The following is an 18,055-nucleotide window of genomic DNA, read 5'->3' on the forward strand; positions in this document are numbered from 1 at the left end:
ATTTGATAACACTTTAGGAAGTTGTATTGCAATATTTGCAAATGAGTGTACCTTCATTGGAAAATTGTTTGATCAGAATTCATGAGACACACAACATGGTATTGATGGTCTCAACGAACCTACGACTCTATGTATATATAATTGATCCCAGGAAACATATCCAAATTAAAACCATCTATCCCAGAAACAAAAAACCAGACATCATCATATTAATATATGGTTCGATCAATTCTTTCCACCATTATTATTGTTTCATTCCACATTGATATCAAAAACCTTGCCACTCACACTAGCCTTAGGAATGGTGATATACAGCACCCCATCCTTAACCTCTGCGCGGATCTTCTCGTACTCAACATTCTCAGGGAGAGCAATTCTGCTGCTATATCTCCCATAGCTCTTAGCAGACCATTCCTCTTCTTCTTTGGGAGCTTTCTCTGCTTTCAAAACCAGCATTTTCTCCTCCACCCAGACTTTGACATCCTCTCTGCTCATGCCCGGCATGTCGAACCTCATCTTGTATTCTCCCTCACCTTCCTTGATCTCCCATGGCGTCCTCCCCCTTCTGTACCCTCCATTCTCCGGCGGCATAGCAGGGGAAGATGAAGACGACCACCCTCCATTGTTGAATGCCAATGGGTCCTCTATCAACCTGTCCATTGTGTCCATCATCTGTTGCACTGTCCTCGCTGTTGGAAACCTATCCCATAAACCTGCACACCAACAAAACAAACATTGAATTATTGATAAAGGCCTGTTTGGTAAAATGAATGTTAGCTGATATCTGTTAGATGTTAGCTGATTGTGTTAATTAGAAAGTATAAATAGTTGATAACATTAGTTGATTGTAGAAAAGTGTGTGGTAAATTAGCTGTTAGTTGATAGCGGTTTGGTATAATTTCTTTCCTCAAAAAGCTAATTGAAAAAGTTGTTTGGAGTAGCTTTTTGAATTTTAGCCTTTTGGAGTTTCAAAAAGCTAATTAACCAAACATTTATATTGATATTTTAACTAAATCAAATAATTAATAGTGATCAAATAAGTCAAAATTAGAGTATAGGCCAATTTTTTACTAAATAGGGTCAAAATGATTGATAAATTAACTGTTAACTGATAATTGATTACGGGTAATTGGGTGAACTAACTTTCTTTTAAGGGTGGGATTGTTACATACCTATGGGTGCTGTAACTTGGGCAGGCCTCCTTTTAGGTTGGGTCTTGGTTTGCCTTTGCATGTGATCAAGGCTGTCTCTGCTATCTGCAGTAGCCATGGCTCTGCAGGTTCTTGTTCTGCCATTTTTACCAGAAACTGGAACCATAATCACTCTGGAAACATTGCAAGAAGATGGATAATTGGAAGAAGCTCTCTGGGATGCCAAAGGGTGGGAGACTGAGAATTTTGATATGCAGTGAGACATTTTCGATCTTGTTTGTTAAATTTCTCTCTTCCTCGTACAAGATTATGGATGTTTTTTTTCTTGTCGGGGAGAAACTCGACGCCATGGAAATTTATAGGAAGTAAAGGACATTTCTGGAAGAATGTATCAACCATTGGGAGATTGAATCGGTTTGGTTCTGGACTTCTCCAGAACCTCTCTGCTAGCTAGTTCTTGTGGATAAGAGCATGTCTCATGTTTGAGCATATGAAACGGTGTCGTATCAGGTTTTTTTTTTTTTTTTGAATTAATTTATAAGATGGCAGAAAATTTATTTAGAACATGTGGAATTGTGGAGTGAAAATATTAAAGACAGAAAATAAATTATAAAGAAAATTTGAAATTATGATAATTTAATTTACACTAATTACAGTAAAGCGCGCAGGCATAATGAGGATAATTTTCTCAACAAATTTGTTTGATAATTTTCACTCATAAAAAGTTCCCATCTAAATTGTTGAAAAGGTCCCATTGCAGAGGACTCCCTATCCAGGTTTGATAAGGTTCTTGCCTTTGATCATCAGGGTTATACATATCCATGGATAAGGTATCCATGTCTTCTGAGCCTGCCGGGATAATATTTGATTCCAATTCTAAACTTTCATCTAAGCTAGAATTGAGGGTCTGCTGAAGTGCATATTCATAATTAGGGATTGGGTAATCCTTCTTCATTATCATCATCATCTCTTCTTCTCCTGATGAGGAACTCTGCTGCTGATTATGATCATCCACACCGTTGATTTTTGCAATGGAACTCCCGGGTTGATCGAGAGGCTTGTGGGTCGTAGGATCTAATCCCCGGAGTTTTAGTTTTTTCTTAATGCGAGTGTTCCAGTGATTTTTTATTTCGTTATCAGTACGACCAGGAAAATGTGCTGCTATTTTCGACCACCTGTTATCAAACATCACATTTAATTTAAATACATATTTATAATGTTGCAGAAGGCGCTAGTCCAGTGCTCGGGAATGCCTAGCGCCTAAGCGATACTTAATAATTCGAGTATATTGTCTCTATTTTTCCCACTCAAGGCTGGAGTTGTTAGATTGTTATAATCTTCAAACTAGTCAAATGATATGTTCGATGGTTAGTTGAGTACATGGTTGGAGAAATATAGAAGAGGAGTAGTTGAGCAAGCAAAAAAACCACTTGGCCAAGTTAAGTGCCAACTCGGCTGAGTTGGCACCACCTCAGTCGAGCTAGGCGCCCGACTTGATCAAGTTATGCGCTCAACTCAACCGAGTTAGGCGCCCAACTCGATACCTAAGTCGCCTAATCGGCCGACTAAAAGTCACCTAGGATTGAGTCGTCTCGATCGACTAAAAGTCGCCTCGACCTAGGATCGCCTAACGCCTAGTCGATGCTTAGATTGCTGCCTAGGTCGATTTTTACAACTATAATATTTAATGACGTTGACAGTAAAAATAAAGGTTACTAAAAATAGAATATTATATGGAAGAAGAAATATACCTATTGCCTAGCTGAGAGTGGAGCTTGATGATCATTTCTTCTTCAGCTTCTGTTAATGCCCCTCTCTTTAGGTCTGGTCTAAGATAATTAATCCACCTTAATCTGCAACTCTTTCCACATCTCATCAAACCTTCAAAAAAGAATATTTTTTTTAAGAAGAAAGACATTTACATTTTAGTTATTTCTTGAAGAGTGAAAAACATTTCCTGTCTCTTAATTTTTGACACTAAGAGGATTTGAACTTTTGATATCAACTTATCACCTAAATGAAAATATTATTCTTTGATTTATGAGAAGCCTATTGTCGTTTACTAAATGTGCACTCTAGAGTCTAGATGAAACCCACCTTGTGATCTTAACTAACAAATTAAAGGACCACAAGGAAAACTAGTCTATGTTATCAAATCGAGGAGGTCAATACCCGGGGATATATATATAACAATTCGGGATCATATTTGTGTTTGTCTAGTAGGGAATGGCACAGTCAAATTAAATCAACTAATCGCTAACAATTGATGAATTAAAAATATATTTTTGCTTGATATGAAAATCACTTTGAATGTGTTGAGCATATACATATTTGATATATTTTCCATTCCACGTCGACATGATCAATCTGATCCTTTTCTCTTTTTCACTCCATATCAATAAAGTCAAATTCCGTCTTAAATTTAAATATGGCCAAACTTGTGTTAAGAAACCATTTAACATTGAAAAATATCACTCGAATTCAAAACCTCGATATAAAAGGAAAAAAAAAAAAGGACATATATTTAGAAAATGAATTACCAGCAAGTTTGGGAACAAGGCGCCAGCATTGAATTCCATTGTTGAGGATGAAGGTCATGAGCTTATGATCTTCTTCAATGGTCCATGGACCTCTTTTCAATCCTACTTTGTCACAACAAGGTTGTCTTCCCATGATGATTTTTTTTTTTTTTTTTTTTTTTTTAAGCTTCCAAAACACACTATATTCCTCACAAAATTTTGTATGGAAAACTTGGGAGATGAACCCATGGGATTTGCTTATAAACACAAACAAAGATTCTGCCAGCTCATGACAGATTGAACCCACTTTTTTTCTTCTCATTACTGGGAAAGAATCAACCTTTGCAATAACCACATAATATAAATTATTGTTTGTTTTGGTTTATTATCATTAGTTTTTTCTATGTAGAAATGTTCTAAATTAAAGTTGGTGCTCATGATTGCACAAATGATTGAGAGCCCCCATTCTCAATTTTTTTATTCTTGATGAATGATGACTGATGAGGGACTTGGTAATACCTTTTTTTTTTTATATATATAAATAACTCGGTATTTATAAGTTTTTTTTTTTTTTGAATTAATTCCTGAATCTCATGAAACCGTCATTAAAGTTCATGATGAGGTAAGTTGAGTCTGTCTAGTTTCAATAATGGCTAAGTAATACTTAATAACAAGCTATGGAGGAACTCGAATTTGAGTGTAGGAGGATTCCATTTGTGTTAAAGGTGGAGCGAAATTGACTAATTTCTGATAGTTAATAAATAAGAAAGTGATCGAATATTAGAAGATAAAATCAAGGGGGTGAAATAGCATTATTACTTCTTCTTTAAAAAAAAAAAAAAATTATATCATAGTTCATTTCAATTTCAAATTCTGGATCAACCTAAGATATAAAAGTGACAAACTGGATTTTCAATCGTTTGAGGGATCCAAAAAAAGTCTACCGATACATTACTGTTCGGAGTGCTTTCTAATATATAGTAAGTTATTAGAAAATTTGGACAAAATTTAATAAAGTGATTAAAATTTTCGACCACAACAATGGATGAAAGTTAAATTTTGTATTAAGGCAATGCATTTTTCAGACCACCACCCTCCATTGTCAAGAAATTAAAAAATTTCATTCACTTTTTTAATTGTTGAAAACATATGAATTTTAAGTGATGAGAGATAGATGCTTCATACCTGTTGATACTAACATATTATTTACTAGAAATGAAAGCCAAATTTAAACTCTTTTTATATACAATATTTTGAATTTTATTCAATGAGCAAATCCTTATTGATATCATTGCTGGAAATGTTTACTAGACGTGAGTCCTTGTCGTTGACAAGTTTTTTATTCTTTATTTTATACAATTAAAAAAATAAAAGATACATTCACAAAGTCTGCTCCAATTGAATTGTTCAAAAGTAAACCCAACAATTATTTTTTTAAAAAATAATTTGGAAAGATTCCTAATTGATCACCTTTCAGCTGGCGAGTTTCATGTATGGGGAGCAACTCGTTTTCTTCACCTTTAATTTTCATTTTATTATCCAAAACTTTTGGCATAAAATCTACTTAATTATAATAATGGATAATATTCTATTCCATTATGCATTTTAATTATTTATAAATTATAATTATTAATTTATTTACTAAATTATATTTATACAAGCCGATAGAGTGCCAATCCTCATCATTATGCTTTTTCTGCCATTTCTTTTTTAAATGCTAAATCTTCAATTCCTTTACAAATTATAATGGCTAATTTTTAATACTACAAAAAAAAAATTAAAAATTTTTTTTTTTAAAAACCCTGCATACGAAATTATTGGTATAAAATTCAAACATATGACTATTTATTCAGTCAAGATAGAAATGCCAACAAGTCGAGCGGACTCGTTAAGTAATTGAGTCAAACTCGAGCTTAATACTTTTTTTTTTTTTTTTTGTTCGAAAAATAGTTTGAACATGAACTTTATTTGATCCAAATGAACTAAGTCTAGACCTTATAATCTCTTCCTAAGCCCGCTTCTCTTTACCGATGTTATAAATTACTTTGCTCAAATTTTTATAATCCCCTCCCTTTTTCACCTACTTTCTTTTTACTTTTATTAAAAAAAAAAAAAAACAGGATGAAACGAATGAATTCTCAGTATGCTATAGCATTATGAGAAGACATAATTGTTTAAGCACAAAAGACAGGAACAATTATTCTGTATGGCAGTAGTGCTACATTAAATTAAGAATGCTCTTTTTCTGCCCACACCAAACGGTTCTTTTCAATGAACCTACGGTTCTTGTCAATGAACCTACGGTTTTCGAACAATGTATCTACGCAAGGGTAGTGTTTTTTTAAACATGTAGAATAGGGTACTTAATAAACACACAGAGTGGCTCAAATCATGAGTGGCGGTCCAACATTGCCTAAATTAAACACATAATCGAGTCAAGATTAAAGTTTGCAAAACAAATTTGATATAAAATTTAAAACTTTGTTTGAGTTTGATGGAATTTTATTTCTAAGCTCGAATTTAACTCAACTTAAATTTTGAAGCTATTCAAACATGAGTTTGATGGTGACATGGTGTACATATTTTAGTAACCGGAAAGCAGTGTCAAGACCTCAATTGTCGATGAGTTAAATTATTATCATACCTTAGTATTTTACTCTAATTAATCATACAAATATAACAAAATTGCATGTTGGCTAATTCCATTATATTACGTATGATTAATCACAAATTATGCCTAAATTTTATGCGATTTGAAAAAAAAAAAAAAATTAGTATACAACTTTAATTAAATTAAGAATATTGTGGTTACACCTCAATTAATAATATCATATATATTATCACATCGGCATGGATTTAAAGCCTAAAACAAATTATGCAATAATCAACATAATTTTCAAGTATATTCTAAAAAAGGTTGGTCAGAACAAAGCTTCATTAAAAATTGACTATTTAAATATGTGATTGAATTTAAATAATTCTTAAAATTTGCATTTGTAAAGGCATAAAATAAAATTGTACAATTAAAACAAAATATTATGCTTATTGAACTTACTTAAACTTATAAGCTCATAAGTCATAATATATATTATAAATTGCACAATCATAATTATTTTTAATATGAGCACTCAAAATAATAAAATTTAAATTCAAATAATAATTTAAATAGTAATTTTAAAACAATACATTTCCAATTCTTGAAAAACCCAATGGCAAGCCCATAGCCTAAAGAAAAAATACATATACAACTGAAAACCAAAGGCCCAAAAAAATTAATAGGCCCAAATGTTTTACAATTTTTTTTTTTAACATAACCATTTTTTTTTTTTACAAAAATAATACCGAGTAATTTTTTTGATAACACAGTTTTTCGCTTTGTCAGGCTATATTCTAGATTCATGAACCCGTTCTAGACTCATGATGAGATAAATTGAGTCAATCTAACTTTGTGACTTAACACTAAATTGTACACTTTTGCTCACAATGAATCCATATCAATCCATGAGACGGATAAAATCTAATAAAAATTGATCATAACATAAATGCAAATATATTCAATACTTTAAGTCTTATATACAATACTTTATATCATAAATGTAGCACTTTATAACTAAACTTTAATAGATAGTTTACATGAACCAATATTTTAAGTCTTATATACAATATTTTATAACATAAATGTAGTACTTTGTAGCATTAATGTAATACACATTTTGCATAAAATAAAGTAAGAACATAACATAATTGTTGATATCAATAATACCTTAAGCCTTATATATGAATACTTTATTGCATAAATGTAATACTTTTAGGAAGCTATAATAGATAATTTACAAAAAAAAATAAAAAAATAAAAAAATTACATATCAGAATTGCATATATAATCAATATTTTAAACCGTATTTATAATACTTTAACATCAATATAATATTTTATAGCAAAAATTGTAATAGACATTTTGCAGAAAATAATATTATTAAATCTATATCTCATAAAATTTAAATTCTTCTTATCTAACCCGTCACCCGGAAGATCACATAAAAAATTGCCATTAAAAAAACATGGTGTAAAACAAAAATAAAACAAAACAAAATTAAGTTGACTTAAGTTATCAATAATTGATTACAAATGGATTATGGGTCAAAAATAACCGCGTAGACGCCGCATAGAATGATGCATTATTTCATGTGACTTGATGATAGATTCAATCTTATAGGTGGTATAACATTGTCTTTCATTTAATTAATATTTTTTGGTCACACAAAAAATTTGTAACTATTACCTAAAAATGTGCATTGTATAAACTGAATTGTGTAATAATAACCCTCAAATCACACCACCCCCAAATACTATATGGCTCCCAGGCCTCCATGAGATAATGAGGGTAAATCTTATATTTTTGCCCACAATTTAGCACTAAGGAATTTTGTCTTAGTACGACTGATTTTCTCAATCTATTGAAGTACAAAGAGTCAATACCGTCCTCACGGAGAATCGAATTCATGACCTCACTTCGTGCCACTAGACTATAATAATGTCATTGACAAGAAAAGTTAACTTAAGAACCAAACTATTTTTATTCTCCGAAGTTTGTCTACTTGTGACTCTAACCAGTAACCAATCACATGGAATTGATAGCGTTGGAAAACTGTGAGCCAAACCAGCTCGCTCTATTCAATCTTCTTCAGCCCAATTAACTATAAAGCTAACCTAGCATTTATTCTAAGCTGACAACTTGACAACCCACAAAACATCATCAAAACCAATACCAAGTCAACTGTAAAACATGCAGTCAGTACTTATATAAACTCCTCAACTGTCAACACCTTCTTGCCTCCATTGCAGACAACCTTTGAAGGTGGAAAACCAGAGAGCAAGAAAAGGATGGAAAACTCCACCCTTCAACTCCTGTTCACATTAGCCATAGCCATAGCCACCTTCCTGTTTTACTACACCCTACGCCCGCCACAAGCCGCCACCTTTCCGCCCTCACCACCCCGCCTCCCGGTTATTGGCCACCTACACCTCCTCACAGACATGCCCCACCGCGTCTTTGCTCGCCTTGCTCAGAACCTCGGCCCCGTTTTTCGCCTCCACCTCGGGCAAGTCCCCACTGTGGTCATTTCCTCTGCCCGCCACGCTGAGCTCGTGCTCAAGAGCCACGACCACGCCTTTGCAAGCCGGCCACAGCTCATTGCTGCTCAGTACCTTTCATTCGGCTGCTCTGACATCACGTTCTCCACCTACGGGCCCTACTGGCGACAAGCCAGGAGAATCTGTGTAACTGAGCTGTTAAGTTCAAAACGAGTCGACTCTTTCAAGATCATAAGAGACGAAGAGGTTAACCGGTTGGTACACACGATTAACAATCGCTCTGACACTGAAGTTGACATGAGTGAGCTTTTCTTCGCCCTGGCAAACGACATTCTATGTCGGGTGGCGTTTGGGAAGAGGTTTAGACGCGGGGAAAGCGAGCTAGACTTGGTGAGTGTTTTGACAGAGACGCAGGCTCTGCTGGCCGGTTTTTGCCTGGGAGATTTCTTTCCAAGGTGGGAATGGATCAACACTATAAGTGGGATGAAGAGGAGATTGATGAACAACTTGAAGGATTTAAAGGAAGTGTGTGATGAAATCATAGATGATCATTTGAGAAAGAGTGATGAAGGAAGAGAAGATTTTGTTGATGTTTTGCTTAAGGTTCAGAAAAGAAATGACCTTGAAGTGCCCATCACAGATGACAATCTCAAAGCTCTTGTTCTGGTATCTCTCTCCCTCTCTCTCTCTCTCTATATATATAGGGGCAGAATTCTATGAGAACTACGAATAAGTCTCATCTATCCCTTTAAGATGATCCGGGGTTGAAATTAAAGAATTATTAATTACAAATTACAATTGTGCATTAGCATATAATTGATTGTGCATCTAGAAACATTCTCCAAACGTACTGTCAAGTATTTTCCTAAAAAATGAAGTGAAATTTCTATAATTATAATGGTGCATCTTGTAATGCCTGATTGTACATTTGCAAACTTTTCTCCAACTTCACTATCAACTATTTTCCAAATGCATAGTCTCGTTTTCAAATGTACAACTGTAATTACAAAATTGTAACCGCTTTTTTTTTTTTTTTTTTTTTTTTAAATTTCAATCATTGATCATCTTAGATGCATAGATGAGATTAGTTCTCACATTCTCACGAGGAAGTAGTTCTCACTCCAATTGTATATATATAGGCTAATATTCAAGTTTATCCACCTGTTCTTGTGAGTCCCGTGAGACCGTTCGGAAATGCACATAGGCTACTACACGAATGCACACAGGATAGCTTGTGTGCATTCATGCACACAATCTAGTTCATGTGCATTCGTGTAGTAACTTCTGTGCATTTATAAAGGATCTCACGGGATTCACAGGAATAGGTGGTCTCATTTGATTATTACTCTCTCTATATATATATATATAAGGGTTGTGATCAAGCATATGCTAACAACAGCAAATGCTGCAAAATCTTGTTATGACAGTGACACTGATAAGGTTGTTCTTCTGTACTAGGACATGTTTGTAGCGGGGACAGACACAACATCGTCAACACTAGAATGGACGATGACAGCGCTAGCTAGGAATCCTAGGGTAATGGCGAGGGCACGAGATGAAGTAAGGAAGGTCATAGGCGGAAAAGGGAAGGTTGAAGAGAGTGATCTTCAACACCTCCCTTACATGAAAGCGGTGATAAAGGAAACCATGAGACTATATCCACCGGTTCCCCTACTTGTTCCTCGAGAATCCATGGAGAAATGCACTCTCGATGGCTATGAAATACCCGCTAAAACACGGGTTCTAGTAAACACCTATGCCATCGGGAGGGATCCCGAGTCGTGGGAGAATCCTTTGGAATACTACCCCGAAAGGTTCTTAGAACGGGATATCGATTTCAAAGGGCAAGACTTCAAGTTTTTGCCTTTTGGAGGGGGAAGAAGGGGTTGTCCAGGTTACTCCTTGGGATTAGCAACTATCGAGCTCTCATTGGCTCGTTTGCTATATCACTTTAACTGGAGATTGCCACCTGGACTACGAGCAGATGACGTGGATATGACCGAGATTTTTGGACTAGCTACTAGGAAAAAATCAGCTCTAAAACTCGTCCCATCTTCAATGTAAACAATGCTATTCTATGTTTCTTCCACTATCCTTTCCTAATTCCTACTCAACTTATGTAAACATTTTGACACGATACACGCCATTGAATACCCGTTTCCAAATTGTAACGATTTCATAGACCATGATCATGTTCCTCAGTATACAGAAAAAAAATAAAATTCAAACAGTAAAGTAGCTACACCCGTTTTACCCAAGTTATAGGGAGTATAAACAAAGTAGTCGAAAGAACTAAAACGAAACTCACTCCGTGTTTCAGTGTCAGAGGAGACGCTTTCTGTTCGATGCTGGTAGTGACTAAACACGATCTCCTTCCTCCTCTTTAGGATCGTTCTTTTAGCCTTAAACCCTGGTAAACGAACAAGCACACGTTGTCTAGTACGAAAGAAAAAAAAATGCAAATAACATCAAGTTCTGATCTGCATATGTATGACTCACATTGTCTTTTCTTTCGAGTCCTCGGAATCTTCCTCGGTTGATTCCAATTCTGAACTTAGGGACGTCAACTTCCCAAATGATTCCTTAGCGCCTCCAAAGAAGTCCTTCACCTTATCAAGAACAGTTTTAAGCTCCTCTTGTCGGGGAAGCTGCAATTTCAACGTTTTAAAATGAAAGTCACTTTAAACAGTATTTCACATTAAGAAATTGCCCGAGCAAATCTTAAATCGGCTACTAGAATAAACAGTATACTATACTATGGCCTTATCGACTTTTACCTCGATGATATTTGTGGTAGAAAGCGCAGTCCTCAAATTATTATTCTCCTGCATATTTCGACAGACAAATAGACGGTTCGAGTTGTTAAGTGAAGAAGAAATACTAATAAAATATAGGAATCTTTGAACGACTCTCAACTAAGTAACCGAGGCTAGGAGCATACAACAAGTTTGTATCCATATCTAAAATCTGTAGATGCCCGCAGGACACGAAACTGTTTCTTTGCCAATTTCTGCAGTTCCTTTTCATCCTGTTCCAACAATAGAAAGATAGTAAACGCCTTGAACATATAAGCAAAAACCGTAAAAAAGTCATACAACTTGGTAGCCACTTACTCGGTAAATCACAGCCGCTAGATTCCTAGCTAGAGTATCCTTGTAAATATACTTCCCGAGAAAGTTGTCCTTTGCAGCAACCATAATTTTTGCAGTTGTGCCACCAGTAACAATATTAAGGGGGTACCAAAGATCAACCTGACAAATATAAACAAAAAACATGTGCATCAAAATAGCCAAAAGCCTTGATTGAATAAGGTCTTAAAGTCACCAGCTTTACTACAAAATCCCTTCTTAATTCACACCCCAATCCCCATTCTTCCACTGCAAATTTGCAACCCAAACTTTCATTCCTGACTATTCAACCTAACAAAACCCCAACTTTTCATTGCAAAATTCCATACCATACAGTACTTTTCCCCACAACCAAACCTCTCCCCTTTTAGAGGGCAACCCCAGCCAAATTGGTCAAGTTGTTGACTTGATAACCACAAGGTTTGAGCCTGTCAGCTATGAACAACTTAGACTGGTTTATCTCTTTTGTAGTCCTTTGCTACCGGCTAGGGTTATATCGTGGAATTTATCTGGCGCACACCTTCGGGTAGATTTGGTAACCAGAAGGTTAAAAGTTAAACTCCCCCGGAGCGACCTTTTGGGCTTCTTAGTTTGAGCCTATTAGGTATTGACAACCTAAGTTGGTTTCCTTCCTTATGGTTCTTTACGGGTCACAAGGCGGGATTGATCCGATTCACACATTTGCTAGTGGTTGCGGGTTTCTCTAGTGACTAAAAAGAACCTCACCCTTTTAGTTAGCTAACTTGTTTAACATACTGAATACCCCATTGAAAGGATAAGAGAATTACATGATTGTTTTAACCCATATCATCATCATTCAAATACCCAAAAGAGTAGAGCTAAATCAAGAAAATGTCTTCACAGATAAATACATATATGAGAAAGAGAGAGAGAGAAGAGAGGGGTCTAACGTCGGCCATGCGAATGAAGATGACGAATTTGGGGTTGCCATCATCCTCGAGCTTGGGCAGAGGAGGAGGAGCATTACGCTGGTACTGACGAGCTGCCATCCCTTTCTTCCCCTTAGCCTCAACCACCATTAACCGCCCAACACGCTGCCTTTTCCGGGAAGGGACGGCGGTCCTCGTGGAGGAGATTGAGTGGCGAATAAGTGAAGAAGAAGACCCAGAATCCTCCATGGGATTCCTTCGAGGTAGCCTTACTAGAGAGTTGAAAGACATAGCCACCTCCATTTTTTGCTTTTCCGGAGCTGCAGATTACTGCCTCTGTGTGTGTTACTATGAACTGCGAATTAAGGAAGTTCTTGGTGGATGGAAAGACAAATCATCAAAACTGTCTGAATTGTTGAGTTGAAAAATACTTGGATTATCTTATCCACAAATTTTCTTTTTCATTTTTTTTTTCTCTTTTTTGAGATTTCCATTTTTCATTGCATTATGGGAATATAAATTAATATATCCACCATTCAAATGGCAGGCTAGGATAGAAATTGGCCCCACTCAGAACTTATATGGAGTAATAAAAGAACTAATTACATTGTTTCAAAAAATAAATATAAATATAAATAAATAAAAACTAATTACTGGAAGCAGCCTATTCACCAAATGACCTCAAGTTACAAGTATAATATGTTGGTCCCAAATTACAAGATCGACTATTGGGAGTGATTTATTTGACTTTTCACTTTGTTTAAGTTAATTTATTTCATTGTTACTATTCTTTTATCGACTAGAGACACAAAACTGATATACTCAATACAAATTCTCGAGTGGTGATTTTGGGTTTCATCGTCACTTCAAAAAATAAAAGAACTAATAACAGTTTTTGAAATAAATTTATTTACAAAATCATGCTTTATAAAATTATACATTGTGCTTTACAAGATGTACTCTTATCAAATGTATCTCAAACAAAACACATAGTACAACTTTATGAGGCTCGCGGCTTATAACCCACAAGGTACAAAGATCAAATCAAGGTGAAATAAGAACATAATCCCTTGAAGGCTGCCCAGTTCAAAAAAACAAACTCTTTTAAGGATCAAACAGATGAAAGAATTTACATGTTGAATTTCCCTGTCCTTCACAAAAGAAAGCCTCAGTAGGAAAAATGAACATATAAACAAATTTTTTTTTTAAAAAAAAAAAGTCTATTATGTTGACAACAACCTACCATGTATATGATACATAAAAGTATGATTTGAAAATTTTGAACTAGGCCCTGCAGGCAGTGTTGCTAATGCACAGATAAGTCATCAAGAATCCCAGCTTGTCAAATTAGTTTTTGATGCTACAACAGTCTCTTCCGTTCTCGACTCGCCCGTCTCTCTCCATTGTTTGCTAGAAAATCAAAGAAGATTTGCCCCAATGATCACTTCATATCTCTTACTGGCTAGTTTATTCAATAAGAGAATTCATGGCCCCTGAGTGAGATATACTTTTTGACCCATATAGAAATGTCCTCTAAGCAAGCCTGGGCTTGTGGTGTCTTGAGCAGCACGTCGAGGGTAGCAAACTCATGGACTGCATCCTTATAATCGAGAAGAGGGGCATCCACATTAGCTTTTCTAAGTTCCTCCGAGTATGCAATTGCCCTATCCCGCATCCAGTCATGTTCTGCAACCACTGTGAGTGTTGGCGGCATATGCTTGAGGGGAATCTCCCCTCTTACAGGGACAAGTGGATTGGCAGCTGGATGGTCCAAACTGAACTCCTTTTCGGGTAAGAAAAGCTTCCATGCAAGTATGGACATAGCTTTGTCATAGAGGTAGGAATTAGCCAATTTAATCTCGGATCGTGTGGGAGTGTTTCCGATGAAGAAAGGATAAAAAAGGATTTGAGCCACCAACTTCACGGGATCCAAATGCTTCCTAGCCTCAATAGCATATCTCGTGACATAGTTTGCAATATTAGCACCACAGCTGACTCCAAGGACAACGCACCTATAAGAGTATAAGACAACTGTGTTACAGGATAGCTAATACTCACCAATTACCATCAAAACAAGGGGAAAGAAAGCCGACTTTCATACTAGGAAAGCACTGATTCACTATTCAGCAAATTACTTGTGCCAAGCTTCACCCTCTTTCTATGCTAATATCTCCCTAATCTCAACACAACTAAGTAGGTCTGCAAATGGTATACAGTAATTGTTCGACGCTAAATCAAACCTTTTCCAACCCAACCTAAATCAGAATTCAAACACCCCAGGTCTTACTGAGTTCAGTACCAAAGATTGCAGGTGGTTTAACACTTTTATAGACGGGAAGTGCCCAAACATTCTATATTTCTATTATCATCTGGATCTCCAGTCCTTGCAAGCAAAATCCAAAAGGATCACGTTTGGGAACCAAGAATTAAGAACATTTAGGTTATATTTAAAGAGGCACATTCAGATTAACTTGTAACTAGTTTGCTAGTTCATCACAATACACTCAAACTGAGATATAGCTCAAACAAAGGATCTTCTCTAAAACAATTTGCTGTGTATGTCTCATGTGTAATTTTATGCATATACATGTTTAGAGTTGCATAAAAATATATTGCTTGCAACTCATGGATGTAAGCATATTGCTGAACCACGTAAATCTAGTTGACATTTTTATGGTTTATTATTCAAGTTAATCTCAACACAAGTTACAAGTGCTAGTTCATCAGTAATGAAAGTCTGCCAATTAAAGAACTAGATTAAAGTTATACAAGAATTGAATATTGTAAATGAAAGGTACTATAGCCAAGGAAAAAGAATTGATAATCGTACCTAGAATGATCAGCATGGGCAGCTAACCAAGGCTCAACCATGGAAGACCCGAAGCCATCAACTATTTGTCTTCTTCTCCCATCTTCACTGCTCACCATCCTCCCATTCAGAAATGACCTGCTACACTCAGCTAAATTCGCCTGTTTCCCGAGCCAATTCAACGCCTTCAACCCATCCTCAAACGCCGCCGGGTAACGACTCTCCGGCGCCAACCTGTATCCGACGGCTATAACGATAGCATCGCATAATTTGGCAATTCTCCGGCAGAACAAATCGTTGGCCGCGGTGTCACTGCCCCCAGTCACCCATCCACCGCCATGAAACTGCAATATCACCGGCAATTTCCTGCAGTTCCGCGCGTTCTTATCCGGCACGTACCCTCCGTACCCTTGATTCAGACTGTTGTCCTTCCTTGAGCTCAAATTCCCCGATGAAACCCTAGCTTTCAGCTTCGGGATTGCGGTAGGCGAAGCGACAGCTGAATCTGGGAGGAAAATCCTGAGGGAGAGAGCAGTCAAGGGGTCGATGTGGAGATCCTTGGTAGCGACGCCGTCGTCGCTGAAGCTGGGGTTGGCGGCGGCGATGGCCTCGTCGGGGCGGGAAACGATGCCGTATAGAGGATCCGAATTGGGGCTGATCAGATACTCGCTCGAGGCTTGCAATCGGCGCTTAAGCAAGAATTTGAACAAAACGCTGTATAATTTCACTGTCACGCTCGGCATCTCCGAAATGAATTACCATAAGGAGGGTATACACACATCAATATATACATGAATTAGGGTTTTTGAATGAGAGAGAGATTGATTCAAATCTCTGAATTTTCAGACAGAGTCATACATCTCAGAAGCTTCCATTTTTTGTTTGAATTCTTTCGTTTAAAAAAAAAAATCAATATGATGACGTGGAATATTGCCGCGTTGTACGCCGACACGTCAGTGCAGCTGTCAGCTTGGACGAGGTGGCATTGCCTGCTTTCGCAGCCTTCTTCCAGTACACGTTCCAATTTTTTTACTTTTCCAGATCTAACGACTAAACGGCGTCTAATATTTTCTTTTGTTTTTTTTTATTATATCTTATAAACACGAGTTATAATTTATAATAATAATGGTGACAATCCTAGCTTATATATCGGACAATTAATTTAGTAATTATAATGTCTCAAATTTAATTATCTTGGAGTTATTTATTAACTTAAGTTAGTCTATCTCTCTCGGCGGGATCAAATATCTATACGAATCTTCATATTTCTTGTACTTCACCATTTTTTTTATTAAATTAAATTTGTATAAAAGCAGTTATGTCTTATCATACAAGATATATTAACTATTTATAAGTGTTATTAGTGCATTAAAAGTTATATTGATATTTTAATTGGGTTGAAATATTATAATTATTTTGTTAAATTCAATGTATTTATAATTTTTATTTAATAAAAAGGTAAATTAGCTAGATTATAGGTGTACTAAGCTATTATTTATTGGTCATCATATATATAAAACTTGGTTTTGAAGATGATGGGAAGGTAATGAGTCCATGAATTGAATAATGTTTATTCCTTTTGACTTAAGGATTTTGGATTTTACTAAAACATTCCATGTGGTCATACTATACCTACATAATTCATTGTCAATATTGCCATAATTTGATCTAGAAAATTTTCAAATGTTAAAATAATCAACATTCAAAACCATTCAAGTAATACAATGGTGACTTTCCTATGAACATGTTTCATCATACATTTTTAACTCTTTAAATTACAATTGTTTATAAGTATTGCTTTGTTAACTGTTACAAGGTGTAAGATTCGAATCTAGTATATATTTAATTTTTCAAATGTAAGTATATATTTGATCTTGTTATTGATCTAAGGGCATCCCCAATACAAGGATTTTGCACAAATTTTAATAAATCTTTGGTGAGGTGGAGGAGAGCAGTATAAGAGAGAAAGGGTTAGAGATGGTCCTGCAAGGAAGGAATTTTATCAGAAATGCTGGGCCTCACAATTTTTCTTGTAACGTACGCAAAGCTCGCGTGCACTGCTATAAAGGTGCCCAGGGCGCATGCACCCCCTGTGCGTGTTAATGGCAGTGCTTAACTTTATTTATTTAATTCTTTTTTCGAAATCAGCATTTGTTTTTTTTCTTTCTTTTTCTCTCTTTTTTATCATCTTATCTTTCCTAATCACACCTACAAAAACTGCCTCAAAATCCCCACTATTGAAGATGCCCTAAGAGCATCTCCAATAAGGATTTTTGTTCGATTTTTTAGGAAGAATTTTGGAACTAATGGGAAGGCTGAGTTTTAGAAGGTTTTTTATACTGCAAATTTTGGTTTTTGGTGGGTCCAAGTAGACAAGTAAAAAGATGGTAGGAGAAAAGACAACTTAGGTATGTGGCGCAATATTCACGCTCAGTAGGCGCATGTGCGTATCTAATACTTTTTG

At 35.8% G+C, this 18,055-nt stretch overlaps 5 protein-coding genes across 5 annotated transcripts; 1 reads left to right on the forward strand and 4 right to left on the reverse strand.

Annotated features, from left to right (window-relative positions):
- Window positions 1-159: 159 nt before the first annotated feature.
- Window positions 160-1,566, reverse strand: LOC109172024 (small heat shock protein, chloroplastic-like). Its single transcript, XM_019321154.1, has 2 exons — window positions 1,173-1,566; window positions 160-713 (listed from the first exon to the last, which is right to left on the reverse strand). The coding sequence occupies exons 1-2, from the start codon at window positions 1,414-1,416 to the stop codon at window positions 253-255; spliced, it is 705 nt and encodes a 234-aa protein (XP_019176699.1). The 5' UTR covers window positions 1,417-1,566; the 3' UTR covers window positions 160-252.
- A 192-nt stretch (window positions 1,567-1,758) lies between these two features.
- Window positions 1,759-3,830, reverse strand: LOC109172022 (myb-related protein 315). Its single transcript, XM_019321152.1, has 3 exons — window positions 3,692-3,830; window positions 2,903-3,032; window positions 1,759-2,326 (listed from the first exon to the last, which is right to left on the reverse strand). The coding sequence occupies exons 1-3, from the start codon at window positions 3,822-3,824 to the stop codon at window positions 1,867-1,869; spliced, it is 723 nt and encodes a 240-aa protein (XP_019176697.1). The 5' UTR covers window positions 3,825-3,830; the 3' UTR covers window positions 1,759-1,866.
- Window positions 3,831-8,253: 4,423 nt separating this feature from the next.
- Window positions 8,254-10,981, forward strand: LOC109172019 (cytochrome P450 71A1-like). Its single transcript, XM_019321149.1, has 2 exons — window positions 8,254-9,430; window positions 10,223-10,981. Exons 1-2 carry the CDS (start codon window positions 8,555-8,557, stop codon window positions 10,826-10,828), a joined length of 1,482 nt encoding a protein of 493 aa, XP_019176694.1. The 5' UTR covers window positions 8,254-8,554; the 3' UTR covers window positions 10,829-10,981.
- On the reverse strand, window positions 10,922-13,266 carry LOC109172023 (protein HHL1, chloroplastic). Its single transcript, XM_019321153.1, has 6 exons — window positions 12,804-13,266; window positions 11,878-12,015; window positions 11,706-11,792; window positions 11,542-11,589; window positions 11,264-11,412; window positions 10,922-11,174 (listed from the first exon to the last, which is right to left on the reverse strand). The coding sequence occupies exons 1-6, from the start codon at window positions 13,083-13,085 to the stop codon at window positions 11,168-11,170; spliced, it is 711 nt and encodes a 236-aa protein (XP_019176698.1). The 5' UTR covers window positions 13,086-13,266; the 3' UTR covers window positions 10,922-11,167.
- Window positions 13,267-13,832: 566 nt separating this feature from the next.
- LOC109172020 (probable carboxylesterase 16) lies at window positions 13,833-16,458 on the reverse strand. Its single transcript, XM_019321150.1, has 2 exons — window positions 15,613-16,458; window positions 13,833-14,794 (listed from the first exon to the last, which is right to left on the reverse strand). Exons 1-2 carry the CDS (start codon window positions 16,332-16,334, stop codon window positions 14,254-14,256), a joined length of 1,263 nt encoding a protein of 420 aa, XP_019176695.1. The 5' UTR covers window positions 16,335-16,458; the 3' UTR covers window positions 13,833-14,253.
- Window positions 16,459-18,055: the final 1,597 nt, after the last annotated feature.

The sequence above is a fragment of the Ipomoea nil genome, unplaced genomic scaffold, assembly GCF_001879475.1.
Source record: "Ipomoea nil cultivar Tokyo-kokei standard unplaced genomic scaffold, Asagao_1.1 scaffold0382, whole genome shotgun sequence".
In the NCBI taxonomy this organism is placed as follows: Eukaryota; Viridiplantae; Streptophyta; class Magnoliopsida; order Solanales; family Convolvulaceae; genus Ipomoea; species Ipomoea nil.

Coding starts and splice junctions, on each gene's coding strand:
- LOC109172024 (XM_019321154.1), bottom strand. CDS start 1,416: ATGTCTCACTGCATATCAAAATTCTCAGTCTCCCACCCTTTGGCATCC. Junction 714..1,172: donor CCAAGTTACAGCACCCATAG/GTATGTAACAAT, acceptor GTTGGTGTGCAG/GTTTATGGGATAGGTTTCCA.
- LOC109172022 (XM_019321152.1), bottom strand. CDS start 3,824: ATGGGAAGACAACCTTGTTGTGACAAAGTAGGATTGAAAAGAGGTCCA. Junction 3,033..3,691: donor CCTTGTTCCCAAACTTGCTG/GTAATTCATTTT, acceptor TCTTTTTTGAAG/GTTTGATGAGATGTGGAAAG. Junction 2,327..2,902: donor CACTCTCAGCTAGGCAATAG/GTATATTTCTTC, acceptor GTTTGATAACAG/GTGGTCGAAAATAGCAGCAC.
- LOC109172019 (XM_019321149.1), top strand. CDS start 8,555: ATGGAAAACTCCACCCTTCAACTCCTGTTCACATTAGCCATAGCCATA. Junction 9,431..10,222: donor ATCTCAAAGCTCTTGTTCTG/GTATCTCTCTCC, acceptor CTTCTGTACTAG/GACATGTTTGTAGCGGGGAC.
- LOC109172023 (XM_019321153.1), bottom strand. CDS start 13,085: ATGGAGGTGGCTATGTCTTTCAACTCTCTAGTAAGGCTACCTCGAAGG. Junction 12,016..12,803: donor TCTTCATTCGCATGGCCGAC/GTTAGACCCCTC, acceptor TATATTTGTCAG/GTTGATCTTTGGTACCCCCT. Junction 11,793..11,877: donor TAGCGGCTGTGATTTACCGA/GTAAGTGGCTAC, acceptor TTGTTGGAACAG/GATGAAAAGGAACTGCAGAA.
- LOC109172020 (XM_019321150.1), bottom strand. CDS start 16,334: ATGCCGAGCGTGACAGTGAAATTATACAGCGTTTTGTTCAAATTCTTG. Junction 14,795..15,612: donor GCCCATGCTGATCATTCTAG/GTACGATTATCA, acceptor ATACTCTTATAG/GTGCGTTGTCCTTGGAGTCA.